This window comes from Gopherus flavomarginatus, chromosome 2 (genome assembly GCF_025201925.1).
Source record: "Gopherus flavomarginatus isolate rGopFla2 chromosome 2, rGopFla2.mat.asm, whole genome shotgun sequence".
Classification (NCBI taxonomy): Eukaryota; Metazoa; Chordata; order Testudines; family Testudinidae; genus Gopherus; species Gopherus flavomarginatus.
In genome coordinates, this window is record NC_066618.1 from 230,352,308 (window position 1) to 230,379,442 (window position 27,135).

General features: G+C 41.0%; 1 protein-coding gene across 7 annotated transcripts in view; it reads left to right on the top strand.

Annotated features, from left to right (window-relative positions):
• The window catches only part of RP1 (RP1 axonemal microtubule associated), a 320,592-nt gene that overhangs the window by 149,400 nt on the left and 144,057 nt on the right, over positions 1–27,135 (top strand). For all 7 annotated transcript variants that reach the window (XM_050938879.1, XM_050938878.1, XM_050938875.1 and 4 more), the window contains exons 26-27: positions 13,519–13,744; positions 26,451–26,605. In XM_050938879.1, coding sequence (XP_050794836.1) covers positions 13,519–13,744; positions 26,451–26,605 — 381 coding nt within the window. The remainder of the gene's footprint in view (positions 1–13,518; positions 13,745–26,450; positions 26,606–27,135) is intronic.

The window sequence follows — 27,135 nt, forward strand, 5'->3', positions numbered from 1 at the left end:
GAAGAAAACATCATGATCATCAAGTCTGACCTCTTGCATGTTGCAGGCCATAGGTCCACCCGCTTCTGTAGTAGATCCCTAACCTCTGGCTGTGTTACTGAAGTCATCAAAACATGATTTAAAGACTTCAAGTTACAGAGAATTTGCCATTTACACTAGTTTAAATCTGCAAATTACCCATGCCCTATGCTGCAGAGGAAGGCAAAAAAAAACAAAAAAAAACCACAACCCAGAATCTCTGCCAGTCTGACCTGGAGGAAAATTCCTTCCTGACCCCAAATATGATGATCACTTAAACGCTGAGCATGAGAGCAAGACCTACCAGCCAGACACCTGGGAAAGAATTCTCTGTAATAACTGCTGCTAGCAGTTTCAGATCAGCTACATGCCATCGTAGGCAGTCGCATCATACCATCTCTTCCATAAACTTCTCAAGCTCAGTCTTGAAGCCAGGTTTGCCCCCACTGCTCTCCTTGTAAAGCTGTTCCAGAACTTTACTCCTCTGGTGGTTAGAAACCATCATTTAATTTCAAACATAAACTTGCTGATGGCCAGTATATATCCATTTGTTCTTGTGGCCACATTGGTGCTTAACTTTAATAACTCCTCTGCTTTCCAGGTATTTATCCCTCTGATGTATTTCTAGAGAGCAATCATATCTCCCCTCTGCCTTCTTTTGGTAAGGTTAAACAAGTCAAGCTCTTTGACTCTCCTCTCATAAGTTAGGTTTTCCATTTAATTCCATCACCCTCATTGCCCTTCTCTGCTCCTGTTCCAGTTTGAATGAATTTTCTTAAACATGGGAATTGCACATACTATTCCAGATGAGGTCTCATTGGTACCTTGTATAATTGTACTAACACTTCTCTATCTCTATTGGAAATACCTTGCCTCATGCAGCCTAGGACTACATTAGCCTTTTTCACGGCCACATCACATTAGTGGATCATAGTCATCCTGTGATCAACCAATACACCCAGGTCTTTCTCCTCCTCTGTCATTTCCATTGATAAGTCCCCAGCTTATAGCAAAAATTCTTGTCATTAGTCCCCAAGTGCATGACTTTGCACTATTATATTTCATCCCATTTCTATTACTCCAGTTTTCAAAGTTGTCCAGATCTGCTTATATGATATTCTAGTCCTTCTCCATATTAGCAATAACTTCTAAATTTGTGTCATCCACAAGTTTTAGTAGAACACTCCCACTTTTTATGCCAAGGTCATTAATAAAAATATTAAAATAAGATTAGTCCCAAAGCCAACCCCAGAGGAAGTTCACTGACTGATTAAGCTCAGAACTTTGTTGAGGGTTGTGTTGTGTTCTTCCATCAATGACCCATATGTCAAAATATCATCTATGAAAACTAAACTCTGTTTGTGTTCATTAACAGCTCTCCCATCTTTCTTTGGAAAATTTCAGGCGCACTGATAATTCCAAAAGGTAATCTTTGAAAGCAAAATCTTCCAAAGGATGTGATAAATGTAGTCAGTTTAGCACTCTTTGGTGCCAGAATGCTTTTGAGGCATCCAGCGTGGAGTATACTGTAGCTCCTTTCGTGTTGGGAAGGAATTTATCCAGTGTTGGGAGGATATATTTTTCTCTCACAGCTGTTTCATTAAACCTTTTAAGATTCATACAAGTTTGTATTTTTCCATTTTTCATTATAACCAGAACCATGTTGTTGCCTCAGAGATTTTCTCAATTATGCCAATAATTGGCATAATCTGTTCCTTTCTCTTTTACTAGGCATCCACTTTATGAAGCAAAGGGATAGGAATCCTGAGAGTTATATTGCTTGTTAAGGTTATTTGTATTGTATTTGTATTATATGTAAGGTTATTAAAAAGTCCAGTATCACCAAATATTCCATTTGATTTCTTCCACTATTCTCACTAGGCTAATAATGGCTATTACTCTGTGGCTGAGAATTTTGGTGGACTTTGATCCTTTGATCACATACACTCTGAATGCAAAGCTTTTGTCTTTGTAATTAGTGCCTGCGGTGAACTGGCCCATACAGTTCAGAATACTCCCGTAGATAGCTGGGACTGTGTCAAGTGACTTCAGCTCTGTGAGGCATTGAAGGTGATTATATGTCAGTTCTTATATCACTCAGCTCCTGAATCAATTTTAAAGTCAATAGACTTTCCATGAATATTCAGTTTAACTCTCTGGCAGGCTGTCCTTCATCATATATAATAGATCCCAGAAACAATGGTTCTTGATTATCTGCAGTAATAAGTACCCTGACTGCCTTAGTGCGGCAAATAGCAAAATGTTCATATTTTGTGCATTTACTACTTCTTGCATCTTTGGCTCAACACTCATCTCTTGGACTATGAATTTTCCCACTTCTTGTGTATTTACTCTGAAAGGTTTTGCAGTTAGCCTGGGACTTGTCTCTCAATGCCTCAGGGGTTTTATTATAATTACTTTTAGCAATCATGCTGTGTCTGTTTATTACTTCTAAACTAGTTTCTGTTTTTTAAGGTTTTTCAAGTTGCTTTGACCTTTTCTTTTGCTGCTTCAGTAGCTCAGTCTGCTTTGTTATCTGGGTTGCTGAGTGTTAGGTTAAACCTGTTTTTAATTTTAGCTGCTTTGAAATACTTTTGAAACCCAATAACCAGTATCTCTCATATTTTCAAATTTTATAGTCCCCAAATCACAGTTCTTATAAAAGCTTCAACAGATTCCCCTGGTTCTTGAATTCTTTGTGAAAACATGCCCTTTCGTAAACCACATTTCTCTGACGTATGAAATATGTATCAAAAATAGCCAGAACTCTTCCACAGTCATCTTTGCGATTGTTGTCGGTAAAGGCAAAGGATTTAAAGATATGCCCTACCTGCTTCCCCATAGCATGAAAATTAAATACAATACCTGTATTTCTCCAGTTTCCTAATGGATTTTCAGTAGAAATGCAAAATGCTGCTTCCAGTCTGTCCATTCTGAAGGTCTGTCAAAGTGAAGGTCTCTGGAGCATTGAAGAGGGGCATGTTGATGAGATCAATCCTACGACCTTTATTGCTTTTTTCTTTTCTTTGCTTTGCAACCTTTGTTACTGTTCCCTTCTGTTTCTGTTCTCCTCTGGCACTAGTTAGGCTACCTTTACTTCTGACACCACGTCATGCACTCCTTGTGCATGGTAGATTGCAGGGCTGCTACTAGCAGGTCAGGCTTCTGTACCAGATTTGGGCTGGCTACAGAGCTTCCATCATGGAGAGAAATACAAGAGATGTGTTGTCTTTAAGATACTTTAATGCACTTACAGGTATGACTGTTAACCAGCTCAGGTAAGGTATGTTACACATGTTATAATACAGTTTAGCATTCCATCGCAGAGTGGAAGACAGTTTTGATGTACTTGTGATAGCCTTTGTTGCTGAGGAAATGCACAGCAGTGTTTAGTGGTAGCTGGAGTTTCCTAAGGGCTGATGGCTTCATGTCCAGATATATTGCATTGCTGTAGTCAAAATGGGAGGTGACAAAGGTATATATAACTGAGGCCAGGATGGGATGCAGTCTACTAGCAAACTGGAGATGATAGAAAGCATTACTTGCAGGTGCTGCTATGTGAGATCTTAGCATCAGTGAAGAATCCATGAGTGCTCCCAAATTATGGACTGAATTGACCAACTGTGGGTGTATGCCTTCAACCAAAGGAGATTGAAGAGTTTGCAGCCAAGATGCAAAATGTATTTCTCTGCCCACCAACATCACCTCTGTCCTTCTCAAGTTCAGATTCAACCAGCTTTTCTTAAGCCACAAGATGATCTTATCCAAGCATTGGGCTATGTTGATGGCTGTGGCATGGTCATATGTGCTGAAAGAATAGGTAGAGTTGTGTGTGTTATCCTACCTGGGCTGACCTCTTCTAGGCTTCTCTACAGCCTATCTTATCTACTCTTTCAGGTAAGGTCCTCTCAGGCAATGTTCACAGGTCACCTGTTTAGCCACTGTGGAGAGCCCCAATCCTGCTATTCCCACATATTGATCTCCAGCTACTTCTTCCAGAGTCACCTCATAATCCTTTATTCCCCTTCCTGGAGATATACTCCTTCCGGTGGAACACATTTCATTGGAAGACTCCCAGGCCCACATGGGGAACTCTACTTCCCAGAATTCCCAAACCCAAGCCTTAAAGGGAAACATTCCCAGAACTGGTGTGCTGGGGCTGAGCGTCTGCCCAATGACCAATATCATAGTATTGGATACCAAACTAATTCCTTGGACACCCCTTTCAATATCAGCATGAGTCATCGTAGTTTAAAATCAAAACAGTATTTCCAGTAGTGTCATTCTTGAGACAACTTTCTTCTATTGGCTGTACTTGGAGGAATCAAAATGCCTGCCCTTGCCATAGCCAATGTATAGTGGGTACTAGAGAGACACTCTTTCTAGTTTGTTGGATAATGAATAGTGTCTGTCCATTTCTGGTGGATGGAAATCTGGATACTGATAGCTTATACAGGGAGCAAATGAATGTGAGTTCTCTTGGATTTATGACAGGCTGGATAGAGGATGGGAGGGCAGCAAGAGGAAACCAGACAATGCTGAAAAGTGCGGCTGCAATATGGTGATAGTTATTCTAAGTATCTGTTATCTGACCTAATTCTAGGAACAAGATTTGTATGAACATGGAAAAATTTTACAAATTGATCCCTATGTGATGATTCAGCCCATTCCTCATTTGTCCATATTACCTTCTGCTCAGAGACCCCTGAGTCTCTCTGGGAGTACAGGCAACATGTCCTAATTCTAAGATTAATGTGTATCTATGCCAAGTTCATTAGCCACAATTCAAGAATCTGGCTGAGTTCAGACAAATGGAAAATACAAGTATCATGGCTGGACCCTTGGTACTCTGCTGGTACAGTAGCTATAATATTTCTGGCATTGCATACCAGCTGCGTGCTCACAATGTGGAAATGTTTTCTATTCCCATAGATTTCTTCATTATCTGCAGGTGCCACAGAAGGTAAATTACCAAAGTTAATGATTTCTATTACTTTTGGGAATCCAGCCGTTACATATGACTTCTCTGCCATTCTGTTGATGATGTAGCCTTATGGGAAATTCATCAGCTGCCTGTCGATCATAGACTCTATTAGTTGTATTAGGTACTGGGACTTCAGTGGAGTTATACAAGGGATGAATTTGTCCTGGAGTGCTGACTCATCTGAATGTTGTCCTGTGCTAACTCTTTGCAAAATGCCTGTATTTAATTACAGAGAACTTTCTGTAGTCTTATCCTTCTCCTCACCAGAGAGTAGATTGGAAAGGCTGAACATGGCTCTCCTATCCAAAAGGAATCTTCACATGCACTATCCATCCATCCTTATATTGAAGTACCTTGCTACTGAGCATGTTCCTGTTGAAATGAGAGTTAGTTAATTTCGCTTTCAGTTGCTTAAATGTTATGGAATCTGTTCTGTGTACATTAACCATGTAGATCCTTTTAAAACATAAAAGGTATAGTATTTGATAAATGATATCCTTGAATCCGCAGGATAAATTAACCTTTATTCATAAAGTAAGGTCTCAGGTAAGGTTTAGTGTCAAGTTTTCAGGTATAAGCAATTTCAGTATGTTTCACTATCAAAAATATAGGGCCAAAGCTACTCATGCTGAGCCAATGGCAAAGATTCTATTGACTTCAGTGGGAACAGAATTTGGCCCAAGAGTAATACATGTCACTAGCAAGAGAAATTTGCATTTGTATGGAAAAAAATGAATTATGTATGCAGATTTTATAGACTAATAGACGTGACAGACTAACAGAGCCAGACGTGTACCCAGAAGCCTCCTACTGCAAGACAAACCCAAGAAAGAAACCAACAGGATTCCATTGGCCATCACATACAGTCCCCAGCTAAAACCCCTCCAACGCATCATCAGGGATCTGCAACCCATCCTGGACAACGATCCCACACTTTCACAGGCCTTGGGTGGCAGGCCAGTCCTCGCCCACAGACAACTTGCCAACCTGAAGCATATTCTCACCAGTAACTGCACACCGCACCATAGTAACTCTAACTCAGGAATCAATCCATGCAACAAACCTCGATGCCAACTCTGCCCACATATCTACACCAGCAACACCATCACAGGACCTAACCAGATCAGCCATACCATCACTGGTTCATGCACCTGCACGTCCACCAATGTAATATACGCCATCATATGCCAGCAATGCCCCTCTGCTATGTACATTGGCCAAACTGGACAGTCTCTACGGAAAAGGATAAATGGACACAAATCAGATATTAGGAATCGCAATATACAAAAACCTGTAGGAGAACACTTCAACCTCCCTGGCCACACAGTAGCAGATGTTAAGGTGGCCATCCTGCAGCAAAAAAACTTCAGGACCAGACTTCAAAGAGAAACTGCTGAGCTTCAGTTCATCTGCAAATTCATCTGCAAACTGCAAAACACCATCAGCTCAGGATTAAACAAAGACTGTGAATGGCTTGCCAACTACAAAACCAGTTTCTCCTCTCTTGGTTTTCACACCTCAGCTGCTAGAATAAGGCCTCATCCTCCCTAATTGAACTAACTTCGTTATCTCTAGCCTGCTTCTTACTTGCTTATATATACCTGCCTCTGGAAATTTCCACTACTTGCATCTGACGAAGTGGGTATTCACCCACGAAGGCTCATGCTCCAAAACGTCTGTTAGTCTATAAGGTGCCACAAGACTCTTTGCTGCTTTTACAGATCCAGACTAACATGGCTACCCCTCTGATGTATGCAGATTTTGTATTTGCATACATCCATTAGCCATTTGCACATGTATTATATTGTAGGTGCAAGTGAGGCACTTATATTTAAAAAATTGGTATTTGGAACTGTGCAGAAGTACTGTCTATCATTTCCATGCATAGTACATAGTTGTACTAAAAATATTGTTAAAATGTAATGAATGTTGACACTGATGGATGAGTAAATGCACTTATTACATATAATGCTGAAGAAAAATATTATAAAGAGAATGGATTTCTGTTGTCATTGTACTGACAGCGATGTTGTTAAGGTTGGTAAGTGCTTATGGTATGTCTTGCAAGAGCAGTAACTGCATAAGGTTAAACTTTCTGTCACCTTCAGCACTCATCACACAGCTTGGCACAAATCCACATAATTAGCAGTCTATACTTTAGAATGTTTCAAAATTGAAATAAATACATGAGCTCTAGATAAAGACTTAGATGCTTTGACATTACTCTATGGGGGGAGATTCCATGGCACCTGTTATGGTAACAACTGATAGACAATCCCTATAAAGTTTGGAGGATCTGATAGGTTCAGGATAGTCAGCCCAGAAAGTGGAACCTCTAACCCCTTGATCTTTGTGAAAGTTTAGATCTTGATCTAGAGCCATACTTGGCTATTATGGGCCACACCAAAATTCCAGATACATACAAACAAACAAAAAGCCTTACTTACTAAATTGAGGGGAAATTTTGCTCTAGATCCAAATCCAAACTCTACTAGAATCCAGACTGGAGATATCACAAGAAGAGAGGGCTTGCAATCACATTTTTAGTACTGTTTAACTAAGTGGCTTTTGAACCTGTACAATGATTTGGTTCTGCTCAGTCATTTTGCCAACCCTACTACCTAAATCACCAATGCCAGGCCATTGGTGTCAACAGGGGTGCTATGTACATGTCAGAGGAAGACTAGAAACCTGTAAATGATGTCACATTATCCCTGAGCAATAAGACTTGCTTTACAGAAGTCAAATTAGAGAGCAACCATCCATTATTCCTATTCTGTCATTCAAACTATGTGAAAATCAGACTTGGCCCGAGTGAAATTCAAACAAGCTGCATATTTAATATTAACAGATAAGAATACCTTACGCTTGCATTGTGCCTTCCCCCTGAGAATCTCAAAGTGTATGAAGGAAGTGTCACAGTATCCATGTGAGGTTGGTAAGTATTATTAGCCTGCTCGGTTGGGAAACCAAGGCATGAGGGGTTGTGAATTGTTGCTAAGAACTAGGAATAGAACCCTGGGTGTCTATCTCCCAGTCACAGAATCATAGAATATCAGGGTTGGAAGGGACCTCAGGAGGTCATCTAGTCCAAACCCCTGCTCAAAGCAAGACCTAATCCCCAACTAAATCATCCCAGCCAGGGCTTTGTCAAGCCTGACCTCAAAAACCTCTAAGGAAGGAGATTCCACCACCTTCCTAGGTAACCCATTCCAGTGCTTCTCCACCCTCCTAGTGAAAAAGTTTTTCCGAATATCCAACCTAAACCTCCCCCACTGCAACTTGAGACCATTACTCCTTGTTCTGTCATCTGGTACCACTGAGAACAGTCTAGATCCATCCTCTTTGGAATCCCCTTTCAGGTAGTTGAAAGCAGCTATCAAATCCCCCATCATTCTTCTCTTCTGCAGACTAAATAACCCCAGATCCCTGTCTCTCTTCATAAGTCATGTGCTCTAGACCCCTAACCATTTTTGTTGCCATCCGCTGGACTCTTTCCAATTTTTCAACATCCTTCTTGTAGTATGGGGCCCAAAACTTAGCACAGTACTCCAGAATAGAGGGGAACGATCACATGCCTCAATCTGCTGGCAATGCCCCTACCCAGGGCTGGCTTTAGGCTGATTCTCTTGATTCCCTGGAATTGGGCCCTGTGCCTAAGAGGACCCTGCACCTTAGGCACCTTTTTAATTTTAAAAATTTTTTTACATACCCGGTGGTGGTCCGGGTCTTTAGCGGCACTTCGGTGGCGGGGGGTCCTTCACTTGCTCCAGATCTTCAGCGGCATTTCGGTGGCAGGGGATCTGGAGTGAGTGAAGGACCCCTCACCGCCGAAGTGCCGCCAAAGACCCGGACCGCTGCTGGGTATTCGAATCGGGCCCTGCAGTTCCTAAAGCTGGTCCTACCCCTACTTATATAGCTCAAAATGCCATTAGCCTTCTTGGCAACAAGGGCACACTGTTGACTCATATCCAGCTTCTCGTCCACTGTAACCCCTAAGTCCTTTTCTGCAGAACTGCTGCCTAGCCACTCAGTCCCTAGTTTGTAGTAGTGCAAGATTCTGTACTTGTCCTTGTTGATCATCATCAGATTTCTTATGGCCCAATCCTCTAATTTGCATAGGTCCCTTTGTATCCTATCCCTACCGTCCAGTGTATCTATCACTTCTCCCAGTTTAGTGTCATCTGCAAACTTGCTGAGGGTGCAGTCCACGCCATGCTCCAGGTCATTAATGAAGATATTGAACCAAACCGGCCCCTGGACCAACCCTTGGGGCACACCACTTGGTACCAGCTGCCAACGAAACATGGAGCCATTGATCACTACCTGTTGAGCCTGAAGATCAAGCTAGCTTTCTATCCACCTTGTAGTCCATTCATCCAGCCCATACTTCTTTAACTTGCTGGCAAGAATACTGTGGGATATCATATCAAAAGCTTTGCTCAAGTCAAGGAATAACACATCCACTGCTTTCCCCTCATCGACAGAGCCAGTAATCTCCTCACAGAAGGCAATTAGGTTAGTCAGGCATGACTTGCCCTTGGTGAATCCATGTTGACTGTTTCTGCTCAGTTTCCTCTCCTCGAAGTGCTTCAAAATTGATTCCTTGAGGACCTGCTCCATGATTTTTCCAGGGACTGAGGTGAAGCTGACTGGCCTGTAGTTCCCCAGATCCTCCTTCTTCCCTTTTTTAAAGTCTTGGGCTTTAACCACAAGATCCATCCTTTCTGCTCCCTGAGACCCTTTGTTGCAGCTATGCCAGAAAGACAAGCACCACATAAAACTGATTGTTACTTTTGCAGCCATTGTACCATAACAGAAGGAGACTAGAAGAGTTTTTATGAGCATTTTAGTTACTAGGGAAACAAGTCAACTTTTCTCTACAACAACTTATAAAATGTTCTGGGCGTGAAAGTAGATTTGTAAATGCCAGTTTGCATTTGATCTGTGCAGTAGTTCAAGATGATTTAGTCAACCTTGGAAATGAAGGAACAACTTCAAGATGGAGTCCTTAAGATGGAAAAAAACAATTGTTAACAGTACAGTGTAATTGTGAGAGCATTTTCATCTGCATTGCACTGCAAGAGCTAAATCTGACATAAGTTTGACAGCATTCCAGTTGGCAAACAGCAACATTTTAGTAAGTCAGTACTGCTGTGAGACCAGTGTGAGATCTGATCTAACAGCAAGATAAATTGATCCCACCCCAAACTACAACAGATGGACTAAACTTGTAAAGTTTTTATATGTCCTTTCAGAACATCATACATACCTGATTTGCTGTCTGTCATTAGCATTCCTGCCTTGGTTTCCAGCAAAAAATGAACACCTCCAGTCCTTTCTGAATAGACTGGATAGAGATGTTCTCTGCTGTTTTGTCAAGTCAAATCCATTTGTTTGCTTTTTAACGCTACATGTCAAATTCACAGTTGGCATATGTGGATGCAATTTGACTTCAGTTAAGTTGTGCCCCCTTATGTTGCACTTAGAATGTCAGGGAGTTCTGCGAGTACTACGAAGTCACAGAAACAGGGGTGCTGGAACAATTTTTATAATTGCTGAGAGCAACTGAACAAAGCTGTAAACCCTGTATATGATGGAAATCACTTCAGGCCAGGGGGTCCTGCTACACCCCCAGCACCCCTACTTCCAGTGTATATGAGCAGAAACATTCATTTGAGAAGCTAAACAGAACTTCAGTGGAATCAAACTGAAACAGTCACTTCCAGGATCTTCACCTCATGCTTATGACAGCCCTGGGCTCTCTTTTCTGCACAGAGCTCTTCCCAACCTTCATTTACCTTGAATCACCTTTTCATCTTGTCTGTCTGACTGTTCAGATGCTTACCCAGTAACAGGGAAGAGTCCTGTCCCCCCATCTAAGATGAAGGCCCCATCATTTCCCTGCTCCCTTACTAGTCTTATTTTCACACTGGCCATTTTTCTTTCCCTTGGTCAGCTTTCCTGTGCTGTCCCCACCCATTCTCCCCAATCCTCGCTACCCCATTGTGCTATTGGTCTGCCCGAATGGAATCACAATATACAGCTTCCCACATTGGTCCAGTTTGGAACTCTGTCTCCCACGTTAACCTTGCTTTTGAACAAAACTCTCAATTTAACATTGATTCTGGGATATGAATAGCACTATAGATAAAGTTAAACATCAATAATAAAGACATGGCTTCGTTCTTCTGGGGCCCTAAACAAAGATAGCAATAATAGCTATTGCATTCTTTCTCAATAACAGTTCCAACTGGTTCACAGTCAGTTCACTGATTCAATTGTTTAAAAAAATGTATCAGTGATGGGCTTTTTAGTGGTTTGGTATCAGTGACTCCAACTCCAAAGGCACCTCCAGTGAAGAGAATGAGAGTCATGGGAGTATCATGTTTAGAGAGGGAGCTCACACCTGCCTCAGAGCTTGATGCAGGAGATGAACCAGAGTTCAAGCCTGGTATTAGAGCTGTAGGATTGAACCTGGTTTATTACCTGTAATAATACTGCACCACAAGTAAGAGGCATTGCCCAGGACTTAAAATGGTCTCCAAAAAGTGCTAGGCCTGTCCCTGACTAACAATGCAATTTACATACTTCACAACAAAATTTCAGAGCTCAGACACTTTGTTAAATATGTTTATAATACTCCCTTACCTTAGGAGTCTACATTTTAGAGGCTGGATTAAAGGTTTGCAGCCTTGTTAGACCCAGCTCACTTTATACCCTGCACTTCCGCACATCAGATTGTGTGATCTTTGCCTGTGCCATCCACTGGCTCTCGGTATCAGAACCATATCCCATATCTGTGTCAGTTTTGGCCACCCACTTTCAAATGCCATAGCTCTCTGCTGCAGGTAAAATATGATGCTAGTATGGGCACACTGCTAACTTCAGCTAGGTGTATAGATTCAGTGTCACGCATAATGCCATCGCCGCTCATGTCAGAATGTCATAGAAGCCATATATGACTTTAATTGTGCCTGGCTTGGCTCTGTAATACAAGCGAGGTGGAAGAGGATTCAGGAATCTTTCCCCCATCCTTGAGCCCCAGAGCTGTGTCCAGGCACAACTGTAGTCTTTGTGCCCAGGAAGCACCAGGGTATGCCAATGTAGTGTCACTGACAGTTCAAAGCTCTCAAGATGGAGAGTGAAAGGGACATGACCCTACTCCACCCAGATCCGCATAGCTGGCCCCATGTGGGGAGGATAGGGTGACCAGATGAGATGAAAATATCGGGACAAAGAAAAAAAGCCGAGTGCTGCCGGTGGAGCGAAATATCAGGACAAATTGTGTCCCGACCAAAGGTCGGTCAGGACACAGGACAACCACCCAAATATCGGGATGATCCCGATTTTATCGGGACGTCTGGTCACCCTAAGGGAGGAAGCACAACCTGCATCCTGTGAAGAGATAGTGAAGTGGCAACCATCCCATTATACTCCTGGAGGGCATTATGTCTGCCTGATGAATAATGCTTCTAGGAGCGCTGGGGTAGTGGACCATTACACTGTCCTCTGTTGCTCTGGCTGCGCCTTTAAGATAAACTGTAGCCCTCATCATTTTTAGTGACTAATAGGATTATGTTTATTTTAACTGGTTTGCCCTAACCAGCTTTTATGCTGAACACTATCAGTTTGGTATGACGGTGAAAGAAAACCAGATATTTTTCTGTCAGACAGTTCTCTGTGATTTTTCTCCATATCAACAGCTGTCACAGCCATCAGGGAAGATAAGAGACTATAAAGTGCTTAACTCTACTTTTTATGTTTAGGTTGCTGCCTTCTGCATTGCTCAGCGAACTTTTCCTGCAGCCCCAGACAAAGTGGCTCTTATTTCAATATTGCAATATTTTGTGAGGCATAATGGTTGTGTTTTACTGTTTAAATTCGCTACATCGTAGGTATCAGCACAGCAGAAACAGTTAACCCTGACACCAAAGCACATGAAAATAAAAGATTAAGATAAAAAGATCCACTAAAGACTGATGAGTTGTAGAAATAGTTAAAAGTGCCCTGCCGACAAAGTGCCTTGCAAAATGTACCTTCTGATGCAGCAATGATAGGCAAATGCCTCTTTGTTTAAATATTTATATAGTTTTATTTTGAAAAAGAAAATTTGAATCCTCAGCCACAAAAAGGGATGGTCTCTGGAAACCTAAAAAATGCACCTGATTGTCCGATCCCCTTATTCATTCTGAAAATACCATAGACCACTGCAGTCAATTAACTTACTTGTGCAATTAGGTACCGTGACAATCAGGGTCTTTCTTACTCTTTGGGGTTCAAACCCCTTGTTCTCCCCTTGGATGTCTGGACCCTGATTGTGACAGATACTGCTTGACACGCGTTACCACTCTCACAGTCTCATTCAGTATTGGGTAAGGCCTCATTTTCCAAGAGGCACAAACCCACGGCCACACATTAATTGTGTGCTCAATTTATAAGCACAGTTATCGGTACAGATGAACTAATACAAGGCAATGTTATAACAGACTCTCCTTCTGTTTTTGCTGTTACAGATTAATCTCAAAGGTCTTGGGCAACTGTATAAAATCCGCATTGGTCATGACAACAGTGGCAGTGACCCTAGCTGGTACCTAGAGGAGGTGAGACTTGAAAGAATGACCCCTACCTCTGACCAGGAGATTTGTCTGGCTGTAAACTGCTGGCTAGCTGAAGATCAGGATGATGGAGAAACCTGGACAGAAGTAGCAATTGGGATGTCTGAAAAGGAGCTTTTGTCAAGTATGTGTTGCCTGCATTATAACAAATTTTTATTAAACCTGAAGGGCCGTATTCTGGGTTGCTTTGTGAGCTGTTCATACCCACCCCCACAGTGCAAAGCTAAAAGCCAGTGTAACCAGCCACAAGACAATTCCTCCCAGCACAGAGTCTATATGATAGTTCTGACAAAACCCATTCTCTCCCAGAGGCCAAGAGATGTGGTCAGTTTATCCCTATCCTCCTGTGATGCTTGGCTGCTGCAACTGCCCCCTAAAACACTATTTTATTACTGACCTTGGCACAAAGAGCGGGAATGTGCTAATAAAGTTTGCGGATGACACAAAGCTGGGGGGTATTGCTAACACGGAGAAGGACAGGGATACTATTCAGGAAGATCTGAACCACCTTGTAAACAGGAGTAATAGAAATAGGATGAAATACAATAGTGAAAAGTGCAAGGTCATGCATTTAGGAATTAATAATAAGAATTTTGGATATACGTTGGGGGCGCATCAGTTGGAAGCAACGGAGGAGGAGAAGGACCTTGGGGTACTGGTTGATAGCAGGATGACTATGAGTCGCCAATGTGATACGGCTGTTAAAAAAGCAAATGCGATTTTGGGATGCATTAGGCGGGGTATTTCCTGCAAGGATATGGATGTGTTAGTACCGTTATATAAGGCGTTGGTGAGACCCCATCTGGAATACTGTGTGCAGTTCTGGTGTCCCATGTTCAAGAAGGATGAATTCAAACTGGAACAGGTTCAGAGACGGGCTACAAGGATGATCCGAGGAATGGAAAAACTGCCTTATGAAAGGAGACTCAAAGAGCTTGGCTTGTTTAGCCTGGCCAAAAGAAGGCTGAGGGGGGATATGCTCGCTCTATATAAATATATCAAGTGGGTTAACGTTAGGGAGAGAGAGGAATTATTTAAGTTTAGTACTAATGTAGACACGAGGACGAATGGGTATAAACTGGATATTAGGAAGTTTAGACTTGAAATTAGACGAAGGTTTCTGACCATTAGGGGAGTGAAGTTCTGGAATAGCCTTCCGAGGGAAGTAGTAGGGGCAAAAGACTTTCCTGGCTTTAAGACAAAGCTTGATAAGTATATGGAGGGGATGTTATGACAGGATCGTTAATTTGGGCAATTGATCTTGAATTACCACCAGACAGGTCTGCTCAATGGTCTGCGGGGAGATGTTGGATGCGATGGGTACTGAGTTGCTGCAGAGAATTCCTTCTTGGGTGCTAGCTGGTGACTCTTGCCCACATGCTCAGGGTTTAGCTGATCGCCATATTTGGGGTTGGGAAGGAATTTTCCTCCAGGGCAGATTGGCAGGTGCCCTGGAGGTTTTTCGCCTTCCCCTGCAGCGTGGGGCACGGGTCGCTTGCTGGTGGTTTCTCTGCAGCTTGAGGTCTTCAAACTATTTTTGAGGATTTCAATAACTCGGTCCTGGGATAGGGGTTGTTATAAAATTGGATGGGTGGGGTTCTGTGGCCTGCCTTGTGCAGGAGGTCAGACTAGATGATCAGATTGGTCCCTTCTGACCTATGAGTCTATGAGTCTATGAGTCTAGTTAAAGCAACCAAAAGGCACACATTGACCGAGGAGCGGGGAACACCAAGATAGCCTGAAATAAGGTTGATGTCACACATTCCTAAGTTGCACAAAACGCTTTGTAGCTGCAGCCCAGGATCTGGCAATGAGTAGTTGTTGCTCAAACCAGATTTGAGCTATTCTCTTTAAAATGGCAATTTATAACTTTAGGACGGATCTTTTGAAGGACATCAGAGGTTATCCACATTGCTGTTAACACCATGAATCTTTATAAATGGAGCAGAAAAAACACATACAACAATTAAAAAGAACAAAGAAACAAATTTCTGGGCTTTTGTAAAGGCACAGGGAGCTGGAAAAATCATTTAATGTATCACTTCTTTATAGAATTCCTTTGATATTAACAGGATGATGGTGCATCTATGATCTGGCATCATAGGCCCCTGAACTAGACCTTATGTAGGTTATAGTTCCGGCAAATTGTATTTGAGATGAGATAGTAGGAATGCAGAAGGGTCATCCCACACTTAGTAAGTGACAATCAACTAATTCCAAAAGATGTAAACAAACTGATACCTTTAGGAGGTATGTCATTTCCCCCCAAAACAATCCAGATTGGAACTGAGAAAATTTTTTCATAGATTTTAAAGAACTATCAGCTCATCTGTGTTGACCTACTACACAGCACAGGCCATTGAAATGTTGGGAAGGACAGAGATACACACTCATTTCCCCTCAACCCCCTGCCCTTTTCCCCATTCTCTAGAATAGTATGCAATTTAAGTAACACCCTCACTGATTAAGGTGTTACATAAATTAGGATTGAGCAGGTGGAATTGAGCCCCATATAATCTGGAAACAGAGCCGCAGTATCACTCTTGGGAACCCCTAGTGACATAAATGCCACCCATTGGTGCAATAGGAAAGTGAATGCCTGACATTAGTGGAGTTGCATCAGGTATGAATTTGTAAAAGCAGCAAAGAGTCCTGTGGCACCTTATAGACTAACAGACGTATTGGAATATGAATTTGACTCTCAGGACCCAATTCTCTACTGGGCAGTCATTTACAACTGTGCCAAGGAAGTGTGAAATATTGCCATTCTGATATGTACACAGGGCCGGCTCCAGGCACCAGTGAAGGAAGCAGGTGCCTGGGGCAGCCAATAGAAAGGGGCGTCAGTCCATCCATTGTTGAGGCAGCAATTCAGTGGCTGGTCCTTCACTCCCTCTCATCCTTTTCGGCGGCACTTCGGTGGCAACTCAATCGTTTTTGTTTGTTTTTTTCTTCGCCACTTGGGGAAGCAAAAAAGTTGGAGCCGGCCCTGTATGTACACTCCACTCTGGCCAGTTGTAAATGGCTACACAAGGTGCAAGGTAGTGGAGATTCATGTCTACTGTGTATATTGTTGAGAATATGCTCAAAACAGGGCATTAGTTCAGCCCTGTTAAAAGTGGTGGTACACTATTGCTGTTGTCGTCTTTGAAGGGACATCATCTTTGTTAAGTTGTATGCAGCAAGTACAAAATATTCATAATATGGATTTTAGAAATTTCATAATTTTTTAAGTTTATAGCTACAAATTAGCTATTGATTTTGGGTTCATTTAAATTGAATATCAATATAAACTCAGCAGGGCTACCCAAGGATTTTCTATTTCTCCATAACGAGAAAATGAAACTCTAGCCATTTGCATTTCCCATTTACAAGGGTAATTGCCTACAAGTACTGGACAAACCACATATCAAGTCATTTACCCAACAAAACAAATAATGTGCTGCATATTACCTAACAACAACCTGATACAATTTTATAATTTGTCTCCAGTGCTTTCAAATCAGTCTGGTACCTTTCCCCAGCACTAAATTCACTTCATTAAAAAATAATAATAATTTTCCAAAAACATTAACCAAAATGGAAAAGTATTTTTATAATCTCAACTCAGGAAGCATTGCATTTTTTATTTCTGTTCTTTGCCACTGACCTTATTACTCACCTTTTCCCTCTAAACGGTGTCCTCTCCCGGCTTTCTCCATTAAGAACTCCATTATCATCCCAACACAGACTTGAAACCTTAGAGTTGATTTTGATTCCTCTTTCCCTTACCACTTTCTGCTTGCCCAATTCCTTCCCTCAAATCCAGGGGTAACTGCTACCAGTTACTGTCAGTTCTTCCTTACATCATCTCTAAAATCTCTTCTTTCATCCCCTTCTGTTTCTGACTTTGACAACTTTTCCTCCTGTTTGTCTCCTTACATGAGGCCAGTCAGTTCAAAATGCTGACACTAAAATAATCTTCCTGCTCAGAGTGATGCTTTCATCCCTGTTTAGCCTTCACTGGCTTCCCTTCATCTTCCATGTCAAATTCAGACTTCTCACCCTTCAGGGTTCTGCATAACTCTGCCTTTGCCTCTACACTTCAGGTTTTATTTTTTCCCTGCTTCCCGACCAACCAGCCCTCATTGTCTGAGTGCCTCTTTCATGTCACTCCCATTACACTTGGAACTCCTTCCCTGCAGTTCAGGACAGTCTTGCTGACTTCCAGTGTTCATCGTTTTACACCTACGGAATCAGGGTTCCTCAGACGTGACTTGGTTTGATCCCGTAGTGACTAGGGTGACCAGATAGCAAGTATGAAAAATTAGGAGGGGAGAGAGGGAGTAATAGTTGCTATATAAGACAAAAGTCCTTAATATCAGGCATCTGGTCACTCTAAACAAACTCAAAGAAAATCCATTCAATAATTATTAAAGTGACAGATGCTTAAAACTGACAAATGTGGCCTGAATTGTGTCAAGGGAAAAAAAACAAAGGAAAAAAAGGAAAAAAAAAAATAAACTAGAAGGCAAAAAAAATTCTGTAAGTACTCACAATTTTACTTTAAATACTCATGACTGCAGAACTGATTTTTTTTTCAAACATGGCTTAAGCTTTTGATCTGAAAGAGCTATAGAGCACAAGAAATGTCAATGTTTTTATTTGTTTTCAAATGATCTAAATGCAAGCTGTGTAATGTGAACATAAAGGGGAAAAATCTATTTTGTCCATGCTTGAGTACATCAAAAATGGTTGAAGTAATTTGGCTCAAACTTTAAAAAAAATTCACTTTTGGACTGAGGGAAATCAGGGAAAAAAATTGTTTTGAGAAATTTATGAGCAGCTACAGAGAGCAGCATTAGAATAGTCTCCTAATAATATGTCCAGTCTATTAAAGCACCAGGTCAAAAATGGCTGATTTTATGTGGTCCTAGTGTTGTCAGTGGACCACATCTATCATAAGATGGTACAAAAAGTGACCAAAAGTGTTAAAAGTCCAAATGTTATTACTTTTGTCACTATCAAATGTTTATCACCATCTTACCACTAGAGATGTTCCAAGTATCTATGGAAAAATTCAAACTGAGGCAGGCATCCATTGACCTACAGTAAGTAAATTAATACCTGCACTTTTTCCTGATTGAAAGGTTTCCTTTATGGTACAAAGACTAGCATTTTCCTTTACATAAGTTAAGATAAAATTATCATGGGTATCAATCAACATGTGTCATAGCACAAGGTGATCAATAGCTGAGATCGGTAAGAAATTGTCTCCCACATTGCATACATATGTGTACTATAGAGGTATGTTTGGGTTTTTTGCATTCACTTGATGCATTTGACTGTGGCTGTCAGACATATCAGGATATCTGACTACATAGAGCACTGTTTGTTTGAGGCACTATGGGAATTCCTATATTCTCTGGTGTCATTTTGTAACAAACCCCTTGAGAAACACAATATATTTATTTTATTGCATCTTTTGATACCACTGTATTACAGTGTTAGAAATATTGGTTCTTTACTGCTTTAACATCATTTCCAGAAGTCCTGCCAGCAGTGATGGTGCTGCCAAGAAAGAGATTGTAAACATAATGGTTACAGTGAGTATTGTGGCCACAGCTACAGTTAGTGGGCAACTTTAATATCAGTCTATAGCCTTGATCTTGAAAACATTTATGCATTAATCACTTTATGCCTATGAGTAATGCATTGAGGCCTAAACCTGCAATACGTAAAATCAGGGCTGGCTCCAGGCACCAGCATCCGCAGCAGGTGCTTGGGGCGACAATCTGCAAGGGGCGGCAGTCTGTGTGTTTTTGCCCCCAAGCAGCCTGCTGAATTGCCACCTCGGATGGCGGGGGCAGTCTGTGTGCCGTTAGGGCGGCTCACACGTTTCCGCAGCGGCGGCAATTTGGCAGCAGTTTCTGTGTTCAGTTGTCTGCAGTCGCGCAGCTTCTGTCTTCCAGTTGAAGACAGAAGCTGTCGCCACCGCGCTAATGCGCAAGCCGCCCTAACGGCACATGGACTGCTGCCGCCGTCCACAGCGGCAATTCGGTGCGCTGCTTGGGGTGGCAAAAACAGTGGAGCCGGCCCTGCTTAAAATCCCAGCATAATTTTTGCATACAATATTTGCCTGGTATGTTTTCAGGTACGTTTTACAGTATCAGTTCAAATGAAGGAAATAAAATGACAGAGGAAATTATAAAGAAGTGGAAGAGGAGTCATGACTGAAATGGTTCCATGCCATAATGTTTGTATTTATCACTTGCCAGGTAGTAGGGAAATTAGACCTTTTGGGGAACAATTGTTGAGAGTCTGCTGAAAATTTCATGTGAAATAGCAGCTAGGTGAACTAATAGCAGCTACCTGATCTGAAAATAATTTGGGCAATTTGTGTCATTATGATCACACAACTGTAAATGCTGAAAAAGCTTATCCCATATGCAGACTGAGTGAACAAAATGTAAGTTATACTTCATCTTAAATTCATCTGCTATTAGCTGAGAGTCTAAACTAGTGAGGGCGATGATTTTAAAACTCTGATAATAGAGTTACTCTGAACAGTGTTGAGTTTGGAATGTTGATGTATATAGAATGTGGAGAGAAAAGACAAACATTTACAGAGCTGTGACTTCTAGTTTCTTATTCTTCCATTTTAATACTATCGGATATGCCTCTTCCACCTTCCTAAACATGTTAAGATGTCAACATCAGTTTAGTCTTTCAAACAAAACAGGCCACAATACTTTTAAATATATACAGTGGGCAAAACTGACAAATAATGTTGACCTGTAGGGTTTGAGTTTGCAAGTCATCCATGCAGATAACTCCCTTTGAAGTAAGGAAGAGTTCCACATGCAGAGTGCTTGCTGGATGGGGACTATAATGTCTCTCACTGATTACCTGAGATCAAACAGTACTGCAATCCCACATATCAAAAACCACAAGATAGGCCCCCAAAATCATTAGATTTTAAAAAATAATACAGTTTAGATTCTCTGGTTTCTTTTCATAGAAGCGTAGGACTGGAAGGGACCTTGGTAGTTCATCTAGTCCAGTCCCCTGCACAAATGGCAGGACTACGTATTAGCTGGACCATCCCTGACAGGTGTTTTTGAGACATTTTGATGCACTTTGATGTCCTTTCAAGCTTTTTTTGGCCACAATTACAGGAGCTAGAGACTTTTTTTTAAATGATAACTCAGTTTCTCATGTAATCACTGGACTCTAGCAGCTGGGACTTTAAGAAAAACACCAGATAACACAAGGTACATGATAAAATTTCAATAGTTAGCAAAATACTGAATTGTTAAGGCCTGAAAGGTACATACCTAAGCACTGTCTCTCCTCACTGCACTCCTGTAATAGTCTTTAATGTTAAGTAACCATTCAGTTCTTTTTTTGAACATGCCTATTGTAGCTCCCTTTACATCTGTCTTTGATGGAGGCTTTCAGAAGTTCACCATCCTCTGCATGAAAGCATTTTACCTCCCTTGTTTCAACTTTTCAGTCCATGACCTCAAGTCCTGGGTTGTCTCCATTTGATTTTAGAGCTTATTTAAAGAATCCTTGTATAGCTACTTGAAGATTTCAATCGTATATTTTCCAAAAGGTCAGTTTAGTAGCAAGTGCTATCCTCGTTTTTCCAACCATTCTATATTAATTAATCCTCCTAAATCATGTTGCCCTTTTCTAGACCCTTTCTATCCCTTTGATGCCCTCATATTAGATACAGCAGTCTAAACTCAGTTTAACAAATCCCTCTCATAATATTAAAGTAATGTCTACTGGCTTGCATTCAATGGTTCTATTCGGAGTATATTTTCCAATATTTCCTCTGCTTTTTTTTGAGCGAAGGCCTAAATCTCTACTCTGTTACAGCAGTTTTTTGCTGGCATAACTACACTGAAATCAGTGGAATTAAACTGGAATGAAACTGATTAGGGAATCAGGCCCATCAGGCTCTAATTATGATAGTTTTATGATTGACATATTATGGCAATGTGAAAAACGTAGCAATTTTAAATATGTTATATTTTTGGCCCTTTGCTGACTAGTAGCAGCAGATTTGGATCTTTGGATCACGTCAGGAAGAGAAGCTAATGATGCAAAGATTTAGGATATCTCCTAGTGTAAGTTATTTATTTACAGCAGTGGTGTGCAAACTTTTCCAGTCACTGCCCACCCCGCCTTACCATTAACAGAACCTGGCTGCACCCCCCTCCATTATTGCACAGCCAAGGTTTCTCAGCTGCAGAGCGTGGGCTGAAGGTGGAGCTGGGGGTGGAACTGGGGATGGGGGAGGATCTGGGGCTAGAGGTGGAGCTGGCCTGGGACAGAGAGGGAGTGAGGGTAGAGTTGGGCTGGGGGTGGAGCAGAACTGGGATTTGGGGGTGGAGCAGTGTTGGGAGTGGACTGGAACTGGAGGCAGATCTGACCTGGAGGTGGAGCAGGACTGGGGGCTGAACAGGACTGGGGGAGGAGCGGGGCTGGGAGCAGAGCTGGTTTGGGGGCAGAGCATGGCTGGAAGCGTGGTGCTTCCTCCCTGCCACCCATAGCAGCTGGCCCGGGCCCTACCACGTGCCCCCCCCCGAAACATTCCTCTGTGCTCCCCTAGGGAGCCTAGGCCAGTTTGGGGACCACTGTTTTATAGTATGCAAACAAGCCCTGTTTACCTTGAACAGACATAGCCAAATCAACAGCAAAACTACACACAGGCAATTTCACTTATGGAAATTGCAGAAAAGGTGCCATTGTGTCCAGGCTGTAGATAAAAGCAGCTTCCTTTTCTGGCCCTGGGTTTCCAGCTTTCAATAAACCACTGCAGTATCGTGTCTCTCCCCTGGATCCATATCTGCTATACCCCTCATCACAAAGTCACACAATCCTCTCAAAATTAGCTTAGGTGGGCTTGAACATTAACATCCCTTTTATCCAGGTGCTCCATAACACAAAGGACCTCGAGTAGGTCTGATTATAGCCAGTGTCCATTGGAGCTGGTGGCTGTGCAAGTCCCCATCTGGGCAAAGGGACGCTTACTATTCACAATCCACTTAATGACCATGTGGATGGAATTGCTGTAGTCATCCTTTGTCAGATTCTTTGAATGAGATTCTCTGCTTGACACTTTTTATGGAGATCTTTCAATCAGGTACCCCATAACATGTATATCAGTTAATCAAAACATGTTTTCCATTACTAACTTTACTATATTATTTACTGAGCATTGTTAGTGTGTACAAAACCTAGAGTAAGACATGATCTCTGCCTCAAGAGTTTAGAACTTCCATTCTAAATTAGACAGAGTAGATAGTCTGTATATAATCAAGCCAAAACTCTCTAGATGGTGAGATGAAGGTCTGTTACAAAGAGGTGAAGAGATTTTGTTTTGGCTTTATATTTTCTCAATATACACATCTTTCTTACTCTAAGTGGAATATTCAGATAGGTATCCGTTGAAAAGTTACATTCAACTCTTATTATATTCTCCCTGGTTATCACATGGTTTTACAGTTTTATTTAATACATTTAATATATGAGCCATTGATCTGCTCATATCCCTGTGTTATATTGCAATTCTTTCTAATTCTCTTCCTGTACATCCTATATTTGCTCATTCAGTTTGATGTCAACCCCAAAGTAACTTGTTTGTACTTTGTTCCTGTGAGTCACTTGTTATTGAAGGGCTTACTTTTCAAATAGGCTGCTAAAACTGTGTGCCAGTTATTTGCCTTTGCAGTTTTAAGACTGCAAATCACTTGCAGGTGCAAATAAAATAGATGTTTGCCTAATTTGCTGGCACAATTATGTAGTTAGAAGTCTGCATCCTTTTGTTAGCACCTGCGAGTGGTTTGCAACTTCAACATTTTGAGTGTGAATGGTAAGGATGCAAAATTGCAAGTTCAGTCTTTGGGCTGGATTCCACCACTCTAACTAATGACATGTAGTACCTTCCTCCACAAATAGTCCAGGAGATCTGCTTACTTGATATTAGTAAGAGTGGCAGAATCTAACCCATAGATGTTCTTTTGGATATTTGACCCAAAAAGTATTGTGTACGATCCTGATCACTGTAGCTCTTTCTTTACAAGTTGCTTTTTCCTCCTGTATAGTGGTCTACCATTATGTTCTGCCCTCCATCATCTGAACAGTTCCCTATTATTTCAAGAGGAGTGTCTTCTACTTTATTATTGCTAATCTGTACACTAATATTAATATACTATGAGGTATCATGTTAAAATCATTTTGATATAGAACTGAAAATTTCTCAGTTATGTATTTGTCGGGATGAGGTCTTATCTTTCATTTGCTAAGTATGCTTCGTCTTAGTAAATATGATGGGAGAGCTCCAAGGAAAGCCATGATGTTGCAGGAAGTAGTGATTGTGATTCAGGAGGTGGCACTCATCCCTCTGAGCCAGCAGTGAACCAATGCCTAATTGGAATTATTAATAATATTTGAAATTATTAATATGGGAAACCACAAACACTAATTTATTTATAAATTCCTTTATTAAATCCAAAGGCCAAATGGTACTTGTACAATTGCTCTAAACATGCCTTAAAAAGCCTAAATAATAAACAATTTAGTACATCCAAACAGTAACAAAACATTGATAAACATTTATTCATATGGGCTAAACCCCGGGGTTCTCAGACACATATTGATTGGCTCCACTGTGGTCAGGGAGTTATTGGCAATGAACCTTTTAAGAGTCAACTTCTTTATACTCCTCAGCAAACAAATGATGTCACAGCCAAGTACTGATTTCATCTAAAAACTAACCTGAGACAGTTTACTCTTATTACCAGTTTTAATCCAGATAAGACTAACAGCCTCTTTTCTTCCCAAGGCCTTTCCTCCCCTCCTACTTCCTGCCCAACAGTTTTTCCATTGCACCTGGATTCACATAGGCTTCAACACTGGTATGTGGTGTTGGAAGGTCCATGTTGGCTCATTTTAAGACAGATTTTCTTTGTCTTATTTAAAACCATCTGCAGTCACCTCTATCAGTCAGATGTCTCCTATTTAGAAATCTTCCCTTATTTCATTAGTTATTCTTCAAACCGGTCATCCTCCCCGCTTCATTTCTTCTGGCTTTATGCCTTTTATTATTTTCAAGGCCTTCCTTCTACTTGCTAGTCAGGGTCTTTCTCTACCACACACATATTTCCTTAGCCAAACTTAAGCTAACTCGAATTCTATAATTTCATATTTATCCTACACCCTATTTGGTGGTCAAGCATTGGACGTGGAGATGCTATTGTTTGGCTTAGACTCCAGTTCAATGTAATTAAAAATCCTATGGCACTTTTTGCAAGAGTTACAGGTGCTATTCTAAGTGTCATGGCCGTATTCTAATACCTAAATTCCCTCTGCAGCTGCAAATACACATGTTGGTATTCTTAACTTCCTGTCCTAAATGCTTCTGCAGTGTTCTGTACTGTTAAGGAACCACTGCATTCCACCTTGGTAAGGGCTACACTTCCATGGTGGGTGAAGTGATTTGTGTGTATGTGTGTGTATGTGTTTTGGGATCCTTTTTCATGAAAAGTTCTATATAAATGTCACATTATCATTAGAAGTAAGACTAGTAGTTTAATAATAGTAGTATCTTTAATTAATGCTTATAGTATGTTGTTTAATACCAAGGTTAAAATAGTTTGTTATATGTTCCTGGCTTCTCCTCTGTCCCTTTCTTAAAGATTGTGCTTAAATGTGTGTTCCCGTGCTCCCCCAGGAGTTTTCTTCTTTCCAGAGGGCTATTAAAAATCTCCATTACTGGAATAGTAATCTCTCTACTCGGTAGCAAGCACTAGTGACCAGCTATGATTAGAATAGAAAAACTGAATGGATAGATTCCACTAAGATGTAGTTAGGACCAAAAAAAAGTTATATTAAAAACCTTTAATAACTGAAAAGTGTAGCAGAATATAGCAGTATGTAATTTCTGGAAATAATTATTGTGAAACAGAAGTTTTAGTACTATTTGGACAATTATGGTAATATTACTGCACTTCAAAATATCTAAATAAAATAACTCTAAAGCACCTACTGTAAATAGAGTTTACCACCTTTAGCTGGTCGTGGTCAATCTGTTCCTAGTACAAACAATGTGTATATGCATATATGTGTGAGTTCTCATAAGGTGGCATTATCATGATGTTTGGTCAAGTCCCAAAATTATTGAAGTGCACATGTCACATATATTTCTTTCTCTCCTTCTCCTGTCTAGTCAGCTGTTTTTTGCGTTTTTTGTTTGTTTTGCTTGTGTGATGTTATTGTGGGAAGGCTGAGTCAAAGAAGTGGGTTTTGCACTTGCTGTGAAAGTGCTGAGGTTCATGATCATCCTGATCTTTTCTTGGGGTGAAATTCTGTGTTTTTCATGCACTAATTTCACTCTTATTGATGACAGTCCCATGTTTCCAGTGGAACATAGATCTTTGTCTGAGGTCATGATCATGCAGAGTGAAACAGTCCCCAGGTAACTTAAGCCAATATCCCAAAAGGCTTTGAAAAATAAGGCTGAAACTTTGTATTTGGCCTAGTATTCAGCAGGGAGACAGTGAAGAAAATAGAGCATTGGGGGACACACACTGGATGGCCTGTTTTTTGAGCAGTTGGGCTGCTCTGTTCAGAGCAAACTATAGCTTTTTAAGGTCAGGGGTCTCACATTTAGGTATAGAATATTACAGATTGAGCCTGGAAGTGGTGGATATATGGATTGGTGTGGCTAATTACAAACAGGTCAGAAGGCGTGCCATCCTCTGGCCAGCTATAGAAGGAAAAGTTCATATATACATACATTAGAAAGAAAAATAATGCAAATGTTTGTCCTTTTTTAGTGGTGATTTATGAACTCCATGTATATACTGGATCTAAACTTGGTGCTGAAACAGATTCTAATGTGTACGCCACTCTCATTGGAACGAGAGGAGATTCTGGCAAGCGAAAGCTGCATAGAGCTAAGAATAATAAAGTCAAGTTTCAGCGTGGACAGGTAAAGGAAAAAATGTGCAAAACTGATCAATGCTAGCAAATTATTTGTAGCAAATAGTTTTTTTTAACATATGTAGATATTTTCTGTTTACACATTTATCCTTGAGCAGTTCAGTTGTCTCAGATATTTATTCAAAACTATTCACAGAATTAATTTATTTAATAATTTTTGGCCTGTAGATTCTGAATGAATAATTTACTGTGAGTATTGGATATTCAAAATTCATGCTCTGTTTAGTTTTGAATGGACACATAGGTCATGGGGTTATGGTAGTGTTTCTGTTCCCTGATTAGGTTAATGTAATTCGTAGAATCAAGTTACATGCTACTACTGCCCCCAACACACTCCCTACACTGAGGGCATACTGAACCGATACACTAAATGGTAGGCTTTAGAGGAGGTAGCATAGTTCTGTGCTGAGGAGGCCTTTAGAGGAGGCCATGCCAGTTCTGTGCTGCTAAGGGCACGTCTACACTGCAATCAGAGGTGTGACTACAGCACATGTAGACATATCCAGGCTAGCTTTGATC